This window comes from Stenella coeruleoalba, assembly GCF_951394435.1.
Source record: "Stenella coeruleoalba genome assembly, chromosome: 6".
Lineage (NCBI taxonomy): Eukaryota > Metazoa > Chordata > Mammalia > Artiodactyla > Delphinidae > Stenella > Stenella coeruleoalba.
In genome coordinates this window covers 100,267,847-100,280,554 of record NC_137151.1, presented here as the reverse complement: position 1 = coordinate 100,280,554, position 12,708 = coordinate 100,267,847, and the positions used below count along the sequence as shown (strand labels likewise).

Below are 12,708 nucleotides of genomic sequence, written 5' to 3'. Positions count from 1 at the left end.
TACCTTTTCCTTTTCCTTCTTGCTCACTCCCCACCCCCACCAAATGCAATCATTTAAGTTTCTCCACGATAGCATTTTTCACATTAAGTCTACTACATCCCTGTTTATCACAATTCAGTTAAAGTTATCTTCAGGAAGGATTAAAGAGCATCTTATGACCACCCTTCATATTTCTAGAAAAATCAAACAGAAAATAAGACCCATTTCTAATTTTATGCTGGCCACTGTATTTTCATCATTGTACTTTTACATCTTAAATTTTTCTACAGTGTTATAATGCTGGATAATAAATTTTTGGCACTCACATGTACACACACAATTCTAGATGCCTTACTAAGGCTCTGTGGCTCTAGATTACACAAAAAGTAATTATTTAAACATCAGACATTGCATTAAATTATAATTTATAAATTAAATTATAATTTTAATTAAATTTATAAATAAATTTCCTTCTAAATTAAATAATGTATATTTTATAAACTAAATTTAGACTAAACAAATGTTCATCAGTACACAGACTTAATATTCATTTCAAGAAGTAGAATATTTATCTAATGAGAAGCTAGAAGCTTCAAATAATGGAGTTTGCTCAATTATAGTCCTGGTCCCCAAACCAAAGTATTTATCTCATACTTACGGAGCTCCACATGAGGATTTGTGAGTTGTTTCTTGTGTGTATCTCCTCCATCTACTTCATCTAAAAGATTTAACATCATTAGTAAAGCCAAAGTTTTAGATAGTTATCAGGTCATTTTGTCTGTTCTTTTTCCCCTGATGTAATACTAAAAACAAGTCAATTCATGTTATCCTAGTCAAGTCACTCTCAAGCAAGCATCATGTATACAATTAACTGTGTAAATTACAATAAAAATCTATGTACCTTTTGAAAGATCAATTTTTAGATTAAAATCAGAGAATTCAGATTGAAGAATAATTTTTCTTATAGTTAAGTAATCTCTATGAGAGCAATAAAATAACTCGGCTCTAACATCACGACTTTCTGTGGCTTCTTTATCAGAGTTTATGACCAGTTTTCCCTGTGTATGGAATAATGCTTCCCCAATAGTCTGAGATGTTTTCTTTATCATATACTAAGATATATGTACAATATAGAAAATATACTAGTGTCTACTTCAGAGCTATTTTTTTTATTTGACTGATTTGTCTGGCAAACCTACTGCCAGATCCACTCTAATTATTGCAGAGTTGTGATACATTTTAATATCTAGAAGAACAAGTCATCCACTAAGTTTCACATTTCAAAATTATTTTTTTCAAAGCACCAATGCCTTCCAAGGATCACAGTCCAATAGCAGCCTATAGAATACTTAACGCATATCTTAATTACTGATGAAAACTTACCATGCAGTTCCTATTTTTTAAACTAATAATTCATGATCTAACCCAGGGGTTGCCAAACTATTCCTGTAAAGGGCCAGATGGTAAGTATTTTACTCAGTTGCAACTACTCAACTTGCCAAAATAATGCAAAACCAGCCAGACAGTAAGTAAATGAAAGGGTGTGCCTGTGTTCCAACAAAACTTTATTAACAAAGACAGGTCAGCATAGTTTGCCAACTCCTGGTCTACTAGCCCCGTATTCAAACACAATCAGGTAGATATATTTTTTAAATATCCAAATGAAGGTGGGTATCAACAGCTTCCACCTTACAGAGACTGGAAAAGAAAGGAAACGTCTGAGGGGGTAGTGGGATGAAAACATTTGAATATATACTGTGAGCTACATAGTGAGACAGATGTTTTACATGTATAATGTCACTTAGTCCTCAGTAAACCTTAGTCCTCAGTAAACCCAGTAAACCTTGGAAGACACTGCTTTTCCAGTTTACGAGTACAGAAAGTAAGGATTTCTAATTCCACCACACAGTAAGTGATAGCAATGACATCTGAAACCAGTTGGATCCTCCAAGCACCATGCTTTTCCCACTCTACCCCCACCAAGATGTGAGAAGAGAGGGAATGCCCTGGTCTCAGCAACAGAAGCATCTACTTCAAGCTATAAGGAACATAACCAACTGAAATAAGTAAATCGAAACCTAGAATAAGCATATTTGGTCTCCTTTAACACACCTTGAGGCTCAATGCCTTGATTCTCCGTTCCCTCCTTGCCCGTCTGCCCAACCTGGTAGTAAGCACTATCTGCTCCACGTAAGGTCTCTCTCTTCTGGGAAGAGAGATCAGGGCTTTTCCCTGCTGTCCCTCGGAAGAAGGACAACATTCCAGAAGCCTTTTTGGCTAAAAATAAGAGGTAACATATTAAGTACAGGTCACTGCAAGTAGAAAAATAAAAATTTTCAACTCATTCCTTTGTTAGCAGTAACCATTATATGAGAGTAATAAATATGAGTAACACTGATAGTCTTATTTACACAGATTATTATTCCACATGTTTTATGGGATCTTTAGGGGGGCAGTCAAGCACTCTTATTATCAGAAACATGAAAGAAGAGCAATGTTCAGATAGCTATATATCAAAATGTGAGAAATTATATAGAAAGCCTTTTAAAAATATCTTTCCAAGGCTGTCAGAATATCTTAAGCAACAAGATTAAGTTAAGGCTGGGTTCTTACAGTATCACAGTATAGTTAATTAAACTAATACAAAACAGTATTCCAAGCTACAATGCGTCAAAGTTAAAGGTTTTTATATCATCTGTCTTCCTACACTTCAACAGAGCAAAATATACAATTTTAGTTTTAGCATTTTTCAAAAATAAGTAGTACAGGATGACCAAAACTATCACTAAAGCTTGCTCTATACTTTTATTCTTAGTTTTGAGCTTCATCATATCACTAATACATATGATCCTAATCTTGTACATTTACCATTAACAAAATCCACATCAAATGTCGATCATGAAGTGCTTACTTAGGGCAGCAGACACCATCATGGCCTTAATATCCTTAATATCCAATCCCACCTTGTTCCTTGCTAACAGAACTCCAATTTTGTTTGAGGCAGCAATGTGTAGAGTCCCAGGAAATGAATCATGATTTATGTAAGCCAACCAGGACAATGCTGCTTACCACATTATAAGTCTCCTTTGCAGGAAAGGGTGGCCATGAGACTCACTTCTAACCAATGAGATTGAAGGGGGAAGGGAATTTCCCAATAAAAGAGAACAGTTGCAGCTTGTACCTCCCTTCCTTCTGCCTCAAATGCAGACATTAAGTGGGACATTTTTGACCATGAGTAAAACAAGAGAATCAAAGAGAAACTACCCCTATGTTGTCATTACAATGCTGAGTAGCTGAACCAATGCTAGCAACTGTCTACCTGCAGTTGCTATCTTAGAAAAATAAACTGTCATTCAAGACCCAACAGTCACTTGAGTTTTCTGCTACTCGCAGTGAATATTCCTGACTGACAAAGTCAAAGAGATCCAAGTTCAAATCGCAGCTCCCCATTACTTGTGTAACCTTCAGCAAATTGCATTATCTAAGTCTTAACTTACTTTCTGAAAAATGGAGATATGTCAAATAACTCTTACGGGGTTATTATGGGAATTAAAGGAGACAATACATGAAAAGTTCTTTTCACAATGCCAACAATGCTGCAAAAACAAACAAGCAAAAACTGCTGTTATATTTCTTCAGTTATATGCTTTAAACTGAAAGCTCTAGCCAGGAAGGCAGATTTTTGCATAGACCTAGGAGTTTCTAGGAGTTTCAAACTCCATAAACTTAAGGTAAGAATCAAAGAAAAGTGAAATATGTACAAAAGAAGATATACAAAAAATTTTACATCCATACTGTATTTCAAAGACCAGAAGTAATATATCCTTGCCAGATGGCATTTCTTATTTAATGTGTTTTCTTCTTCAAACCACAATTACAAACAAAACTAGGAATTACTTCTCCATTTGTAATCTTACTTGGTTGTGGTTCTACTTCTGCTGTACGGTTTGTCTGTCCTCCACTGATCTCAGGTAATCTAATAGGGCTGCTACTCTTTGGTCTGCTGTCTAAAGTACTAAAATGAAAAACAAAAGGAAAGTTGGTTTTATATGATTCAGACACAAAATAGCAAGTACTCTAATTCCTGTATTAATCTACCCCCCACCTAACCCCACCCACAATATCAGAAATCTGATTCATAATTTATATAAACACAGGTTAGCATGGAAGAAAAAGGCTTGAAATGTCTACTGGGCTTAAGAAAAAGCAAAATGATAAAGCTATAAAAGCATATGGAAAAATATATGAAAGTATATAGGCTCTTACAATATTTTTCACAAGTCTATCAGAGCTATATTAGCATCCATAAGTCCAACAATGACGACAATTTCTGTCTCAAATGTCTAAAATACTGAACACACTTAAAGAACTGGTTTGGTGGGGGGCTGTTTTATTTTTTAACTGTTAAGATCTTTAATTATTATGGAAAATTCATAAATACTTTAAATTACAAAATCAAGCAGTAGTTTACTAATTTCAGAGTTATTATTTTTTAAATGAAAACAATAAAGAGAACTTAAAATGTTAAAAGTTTAAATCTGCAATACACAATGAACTTCTATGACAAATTGTCAGAAAACTGTATCCTAAAAGACTTCTTAAGGTCTTTTGCTATACCTGAATTTTGTTCTATCAACTATTGGCTAAAGGATGAGTGCCACTGACTATATTCTAGAACTTTTATATTGACAATAAGCTAAAATAAAATGGGAGTGGGAGCACCTAGAAAATGATGACGTAGCTCAATGAAAATAGATTTTAATCAATCGCAGATCACCTGTTTGTTGAAAGCCCTTCTTCAGCACTGTTCCGCAGAGTCACTTTGGACAATTCCTCTAAGGCGTTCCGGTATTCTTTACAACTTAGGGTAGAAATAGGTGGAAAAATGTTAAACATTATGGTCTTCTTTTAAAGTAAATCATATGCTTTAGAATAAGCTTTGCATTGTAGAAACACAATCATTGTAAGCATCCATAATTAAACAAACACAAGTTAACTAACAAAAGTTATCAAGTACAAGCTTCATGAAGAAGGTCAATGTCTTCACAAAAAATAATACAAAATATGACCCAACACACCAACCAGGCTCAATATCCTAAATATGATTGTCAAGGCCTCCACACTAACATTTAGATCAAATGCCTTCAGGGGTTGAACAGCTAACTGAAGAGCATGAAACTTCACTGTTTAGTATAATAGAGAGGAAAGGAACTTAGAGTACTTTTCAACTTAAAGGTATTGAACTTTAAGAAAAAGCATATTTTTTTAGTTTGCCTTGGCCAAAAACATCCAACTCTTGGACTAGCAGTCTGGAAGCACTGATTTAGATAAATCAGATGTTAGGGAACAAGGGAAGCATCTTAGCATGTTATTATTTTTCCAAGACATTAGAAAAAGGTGACCTCAGCTAGAAAATTTGCTTCCTCATAGTACAAAATATATGTTTTTCTTGGTTGACTTTCTTGCCTTTCTTATCTATTAATGTAGTATGTCTAACCAATAAAAGGAGAAGCAAATACTATCTTCATAAACGTCAAAAGGCAAAGATAAAAAATTTATCATATGGAATCTTCTAAAGGAAAAAAATTCTTCATTATCCAAATAGTAACTCTAAACTACATAAATGCTGAAGCCTATAAATCTATCTTGTTTACCCCTGTATACCCAGTACCTAGTATACCACACATTGCAGACATTCAAATATTTGTTGATAAATGGACAACTTGTAACCAATATTAAAAATAAAATTTTAATTTCAATGTCTTCCAAGAGGAAAAAATTTTTATTAAACATCTTAGATTCTACTTAAACTAGGTTCTACCACTACCAAGATACCATTAAGATTAAAAAGCTTTATTCTTTTAGACATGATATATAAATATTTTTAAAGAGGGGTCCTTCTTTAAGGCACATGATAACTGTGGGCATGTAAATGGGTTAAGGCATAGGAACAGCATTACTCTAAGTAAGGAAACTTTACCTGCTATGTGTGGGAAGCAGGAAGGAAATGAATGAAGAATACAAAAAAGACATTCAGATGATATAAGGCAGATATGTTCCAAGTATTATGTCAATAAATAAAGCAAAGGAAAGGATGGATACAATGGATACATATTATAATACAGAGAATGGTTAAAGGATATTAAGGATTAGTAAATAACTTGCCTAGTTAATTTAATTATTAGGAGCTTAAGAATCATCCTGTTATTATTTGGGTAAAGCGTACATTATCAGATACAAAAAGAATAAGCTGTCACATCCAAAGAATACATTCTTTTACTTATATTTAATATTTTACATTTACTTATATTTTACTCTACTCTATGTAACAGAACTCAAAATACAGCGATTAATAAATACACATAAAATATAAAGATACAACCATAGGTGGAAAAGCCCCATGAATAATACCTGAGAGCAAAAGCAATGATGGAGCTGGGCTCCTTCTCACAGACTGCAATGGGCACTCGTTCATGTTCATACATTAAGTAGTGTTTATCTGGATCACTGTTCAAAATTTTTAAATACATTAATCAGAACAAAATTAGCAGAAAATCACATATACAAACCATTAGCACTACTACAAGTAAATCTCAGGACAATTTTAAGTTAACTAAATAATGCACAATTACAAGAATATAATTAAGCCAAAATGTATGCAGAACTTGAACAAACAGCCAAGGAAAATACATCAACAGAGAGTTTTTGAAGACAACTGAAAATTATCAGAATTCTTTTTCAAATGAGAGAGTTCTGGAATCATCACTCCAAACAAAGCTTTCCACACTGGCAGTGTAGAAAGCCAGCCCTATGTTTTTCCCCACTCTGAGTAAGTCCAGTACAAACAAAATCACACGAAAACTTGTATAGCCATTGCAATTCATCATCACTATTAAAAAAGCATCACGTCCCAGTAAATTACTGGGTCAGTAATATCCTCATATACAATCAGCAATATGTTTTTATGAGATCAATGGATGTAGCAGTATATCTTAATAATATATATATATAAGCAATTCTTTTCAGAATCAGTACTCTTAAGCATTCAGTAATGTTAGTTAATGCTTTTTTAATCCACTCATTTACTATATAATGATTACATGTTCTACAAATTATATTATACCAAAAGATATCTTTTTTACTATGATGAAGTATAATTTTGGATTGAGAAATACATATATGCAGTTAAATAAACATATTTAAATATGTAGAGAGTATATCTATCGAGAGATTTTTTAAATGAAGTAAAAATAAAACCACCCAACAGCCACTGGCTTTTATAATACTTACAAAGGAAACGGAATAGGGTTATAGCTGTTTCCTGGAAGCAAATTTGCAAAGATGGCTTTCATGGTTGATTTTTCCTTCACCTGGCTGTCTGCGGATCCCAGCAAATGTCCATCAAATACATCTAGAATGAAAAATATTCTACTTATACATTAATATTCAGAAAGAGTAAAAGAAAGTATAAAGCGTCAACTATATTTCATTTCCTCTTTGGAACACAGACATGTGCACACCATAATTACCAATTATGGTGTAAAATTTTTGATCTAGGAATAATGACTATCAAACAGGAAGCAATAGTGAAGCATACATAGCACTGACCCCAAGTGGTTTGTTTTTTTTTTTTTTTACATTTCAACATGTTTGAAGTTGAGATCATCCTGCAACCGATGGCCTCTTATCATCACAGGGCCAGGCGGCAGCCATGACATAATTACTGGCCGAGCATGCGTGAACTCAAGTCACAGCTGTTCCTGTTGCCACTTCAAATCAGTTATGCACACTGTGGCTATTACATCTAATTGCAATTTAAAAGATATTTTTTAAGTTTACGCTACAATTAAGTAGTTGGTGCTTAAACAGAAAGCAAGGAAAGAAAGAAAAAAGGTATAAATTTGCTATTAGTGAAACAAATATTTGTTGTTAGACAAAGGCTGCAATTTCTCTTTCCTTCTTACAAGGCAAAAATCATGGGCTTTAATGAGACTCAAGAAAGTAATATCCCCAGAAAGTAGATGAAGCTGAAATAACATTTTGTTACTGAGATATTTACATGTCAAGCAGTGCAACTGAAGAAGGGATATGGTAAAAAGCTACATCTGAAAGAGCCCTTTCAATAGTAAAAACTTTAAATCCTAAAGGGCTAAGAAAGAATTGTGTCACAGCACTCAGAGTGTTTGTCTCTATTGGACGAAGTGCAGTAAAAGTGACTTGACCTGTACCTTCGGAACTGCTGGTGGTATCAAGTTCTGGGGGCCCTCCCACGGCCTGCTCAGGCACGCCTTCGGGAGGAGTGGGCAGCTGGAGGTGGGGGGAACTGGTGGAGCTCTGACTGGACAGGGTAGCTAAGAAGCGGTCCTCTAAAGAAAAACAGAGTGCAAATGAGTCACTTTAAAACATTATGTCCATTTCTACCTAACAGCAATGTTTTTAAAATGCCAACTCCTATTTCTACTTCATAAACCAAAGAATTTTAGCTTCTTAAAAGTTACATAGGCCATTTCAGTGCGTATTTTAGAAATGGAGGGCTTCCCTGGTGGCGCAGTGGTTGAGAGTCTGCCTGCTGATGCAGGGGACACGGGTTCGTGCCCCGCTCCAGGAGGATCCCACAGCCGCGGCTGGGCCCGTGAGCCATGGCTGCTGGGCCTGCGCGTCCGGAGCCTGTGCTCCGCAACGGGAGAGGCCACAACAGTGAGAAGCCCGCGTACCGCAAAAAAAAAAAAAAAAAAAAAAAGAAATGGATACAAAAATCCAGACAGGTTATATGACTTGACCCCAATCAGATCTTAGTGACAGCACTGTGACTGGTAACCAGTTCTGGCTCCTATGCCACATTGTTTGCACTAGACCATAATGCCTACCTAAATATTAGTTCATTCAATTTAATAGAGAATGCAATTATGACACTACTGGGGGGAAAAAATCACATGCTTATTCTCAGGGGGGAAATTCACTTACTTATGATAGAAAAATGCCAAGAATTCTGAGTTGAGCTCTTGTTCTACAAAGATAGTCTAAGTAAATTTCCCTACCAATTTTCTAGGATAGCACCTAGAAAAGTTACTCTACGAAATACTGAGGAAAAATTAAGTCTGGAAAGGATTTTAGTGATACAAAAATATAAATTAAACTTTATAAGTTTTTTTTCCATGAAACCTGGCAGTTGACTTTATAACAATCCAGACAGAAGTTCAGTTTCCTTTTGTCTTTTTGTTCTTTCCCTAAAAGCAATCTTCTCTATTTATCATGTATTTCTATATCCTAACTTATCTTATGCAATGTACTTTATGATAATCTTAAACTTAGAGTGCTACAAACGTTTTACAGGAAGGAAAAAAAAGTCTATGTCCAATTGCATCAGAAAAAAATTCTCAATATTTAGTAGTTAAAAATAACTTATAGACTAAGAAATGTCTTAAATTCAATGACAGGTGATCACCAGACTCAAGGACCAACCTTTTTCCCCATTTTGAAGTCCTGGAGAAGCATTCCGTGGAGATGCATCCATTGCACTTATCTGTAGAGAACAAAATACTTTATTCTTAAGGAAACATTAAATTTAAAATTTTAAATTTAAAAAAAAATTTTTTTAACCCAGTGAATCTTAACCATTTTGTCCTCAAGACCCTTTCAACCTCTTAAGAATCATTAAGACACTCAGATAGCTTTTGTTTATGTGGGTTATATCTTCCAATTTTTCCTTATTAGAAAATCAAAACTGAAAAAGTTATAGAACGTACGTTTATTAATTTATTTAAAAATAACAATAAACCCATTATATATTAACATAAAAACATATTTTAATTAAAAATAGATTTTTTTAAAAAAAATTAAGAGTGGCATTGTTTTACACTTTTACAATTACTTTAATGCCTAGCTTAATAGAAGACAGTTAAATTCCTCTCCGACTTCTGCATTTAACCTGTTGAGCTATATTATTATGATTGAAGTATATAAAGAAAATCTAGCCTCACACAGATATACAGTTGAAAAAGGGAAGGCTTCCCCGGTGGCACAGTGGTTAAGAATCCTCCTGCCAATGCAGGGGACACGGGTTCGATCCCTGGTCCGGGAAGATCCCACATGCTGCGGAGCAACTAAGCCCATGAGCCACACTACTGAGCCCACGTGCCACAACTACTGAAGCCCGTGCGCCCAAAGCCCATGCTCCGCAACAAGAAGCCACAGCAATGAGAAGCCCATGCACCGCACCAAAGAGAAGCCCCTGCTCGCCACAACTAGAGAAAGTCAGTGCGCAGCAACGAAGACCCAACACAGCCATAAATTAATTAATTAATTAATTAATTAAAAAAGAAAAAGAGAAACCTTGTGGAGCCCTTGAAAGGGTCTTGGACCCCCAGGATCCTTGAACCATACTTTGAGAATACTGTTCTAAACAATAGCTCACAGACCCATTAAAGCATCTAGGAACTACTTATGATTATCCATTAAGCCTAGTAATCTTTGATTACCCACTGGACTTTCACAAGTCCCATTATCCATAGATAAGATACATTTTAAATGACTATCAGCCCTGAGTACAATTTCATTACAAAGTCATTTCTTAGACTGCTACTTAAAATGTCCTTTGATTTGTTCACCATACCAGAGAGACCTCCCTGGGCACCCTATGTAAAATAACTCACCATCACCTACTCCCCTAGCAATACTCTCCATTTCTTTCAATTTTTTTCTTCATAGCCTTGTTTCCATTTGTTTTTTAAATGTTTATTGGTTCATCTGTTTATTGTCAGTCTCATTAGACAAACGTTCCATAGGGACAATAACTATGGCCTTCATTCACAAACGTGAATTCCTTGCACTCAGAACAGTGCCTAAAAGCACTCAAGAACTATTTATCAAATGAATGAATACAAAGGCAGTGCTACAGATTTTCAATTCAACTTTTGATCTTTCAAAAAGATAATCATCGGGGCTTCCCTGGTGGCGCAGTGGTTGAGGGTCTGCCTGCTGATGCAGGGGACACGGGTTCGTGCCCCGGTCCGGGAAGATCCCACATGCCACGGAGCGGCTGGGCCCGTGAGCCATGGCCGCTGAGCCTGCGCGTCTGGACCCTGTGCTCCGCAACGGGAGAGGCCACAACAGTGAGAGGCCCGCGTATCGCACAAGAAAAAAAAGATAATCATCTACTGACTGATTTTGTATTTTCAATTCTATGTCTCAATATTATAATTAGAGGTCTTACACCACTAGCTTCACTGTTTCATCAGTAGGCAAACAGGCCACTAGCAGTTTGTGATAGCCGTTAATTGTCCTTAACTACTTGGCAAATACTAATAAATCATCTTCAGTAATTCTTATTCTTACTCTCACCTAAACTTTAAGGAAAAGTGATTCCTACACAGTTATTCATGAGACAAAAAGGAGGAATTCAGTTACACAGTGTTACTAAATAACACAAAGATCCAAGGCACTTGAACCCATCATTCCATGAAAATACTCTGCTACAAATATTACACCCTTGTACAAAAAGATATTCTCTCAAAAGCCCTCATGATAACAGAATATTAAGCCCTTATAATATACTGACATTAATTCATCTGTTCATGGTTAGCATGGTAAGTAGAATTCTGTGATGGCCCCCAAGAACTCCACCCCCTGGCATACACACACACAGTTATTCAACCAAACATTAATCCAGATACTGTTGTGAAGGGATTTTACCACGTATGTAAGGTCCCAAAATCAGTTAACCTTAAACTACAGAGATTAACCAGGTAGGCCTGACCTAATCACATGTGTCCTTTAAATCTGTGTCCAGAGGTCAGATACAGCAGAAGAATTCAGAGATTTGAAACATGAAAAGGATTCAATCCACTGCTGTTGGCTTTGAAGATGAACAGAGCCACATGCAAGGAATCAGGCAGCCTCTAGGAGTTGAGAATCGCCTCTAGTCAACTGCCAGCAACAAATGGGGGACCTCAGTCCTATAACCACTAGGAATTCAGCTCTGCCAACAACCTAGATGAGCTTGGAAGAAGATCCTGAGCCTCAGGTAACAGCCCTGGCCAAAACCTTCATCTCAGTTCTGTGAGCAGAGAACCCAGCCACACTGTGCCAGAGTCCTGACACACTGTGAGATAATAAATTTATGTTTTAGGTCACTAAGTTTGGGGTAATGTGCTGTGCAGCAAGAGAAAACTAATACAGTTAGAAAAGGTTAATTAAATCAACATGTAGAACTAACCTGGTGCAGACCCCTTAAGAAAAGCTTCTCACTTAAACACAGAGATAAGAACACCCAAAACTCACAGTAAAGTAAATTAGGACTCTATTATACACTCAGCACATCCACACCTTCTCCTTTATAGCATTTACTGCCTCTGTGATACTATCCTCAGTGATGCCAGTAGACAGTAGCTTTTGATAAATGTTTCCAATAAATGAATTATAATGTATTTTATTTCAGGCTAAGATAAAAAAAATTAATCCAGGTCACATCACCAAGAAACCTCATAACTTCAAAACTAAAAACTCCTACTATTATTAATAAAGTATATATTAAGCTACCACTTCATTTTTTTTTGGCTGCATTGGGTCTTCATTGCTGCACGTGGGCTTTTCTAGCTGCAACGAGCGGGGGCTACTCTTCGTTGTGGTGCGCGGGCTTCTCACTGCAGTGGCTTCTCTTGTTGTGGAGCACGGGCTCTAGGTGCGCGGGCTTCAGTAGTTGTGGCTCGTGGGCTCTAGAGCACAGGCTCA

The 12,708-nt window shown here is 36.0% G+C and overlaps 1 protein-coding gene across 11 annotated transcripts in view; it reads right to left on the bottom strand.

The window, feature by feature from the left end:
• Window positions 1–12,708, bottom strand: part of PIKFYVE (phosphoinositide kinase, FYVE-type zinc finger containing) — a gene marked incomplete at its 3' end in the record, with an annotated part of 81,678 nt that overhangs the window by 7,885 nt on the left and 61,085 nt on the right. For 10 of the 11 annotated variants that reach the window (XM_079925293.1, XM_079925294.1, XM_079925296.1 and 7 more), the window contains 8 exons: window positions 9,442–9,502; window positions 8,208–8,345; window positions 7,270–7,390; window positions 6,391–6,486; window positions 4,757–4,840; window positions 3,897–3,994; window positions 2,092–2,256; window positions 638–697 (listed from right to left, as the gene is read on the bottom strand). In XM_079925293.1, the coding sequence (XP_079781419.1) occupies window positions 638–697; window positions 2,092–2,256; window positions 3,897–3,994; window positions 4,757–4,840; window positions 6,391–6,486; window positions 7,270–7,390; window positions 8,208–8,345; window positions 9,442–9,502 (823 nt within the window). The remainder of the gene's footprint in view (window positions 1–637; window positions 698–2,091; window positions 2,257–3,896; window positions 3,995–4,756; window positions 4,841–6,390; window positions 6,487–7,269; window positions 7,391–8,207; window positions 8,346–9,441; window positions 9,503–12,708) is intronic. The other variant, XM_079925299.1, reaches the window with a different exon arrangement.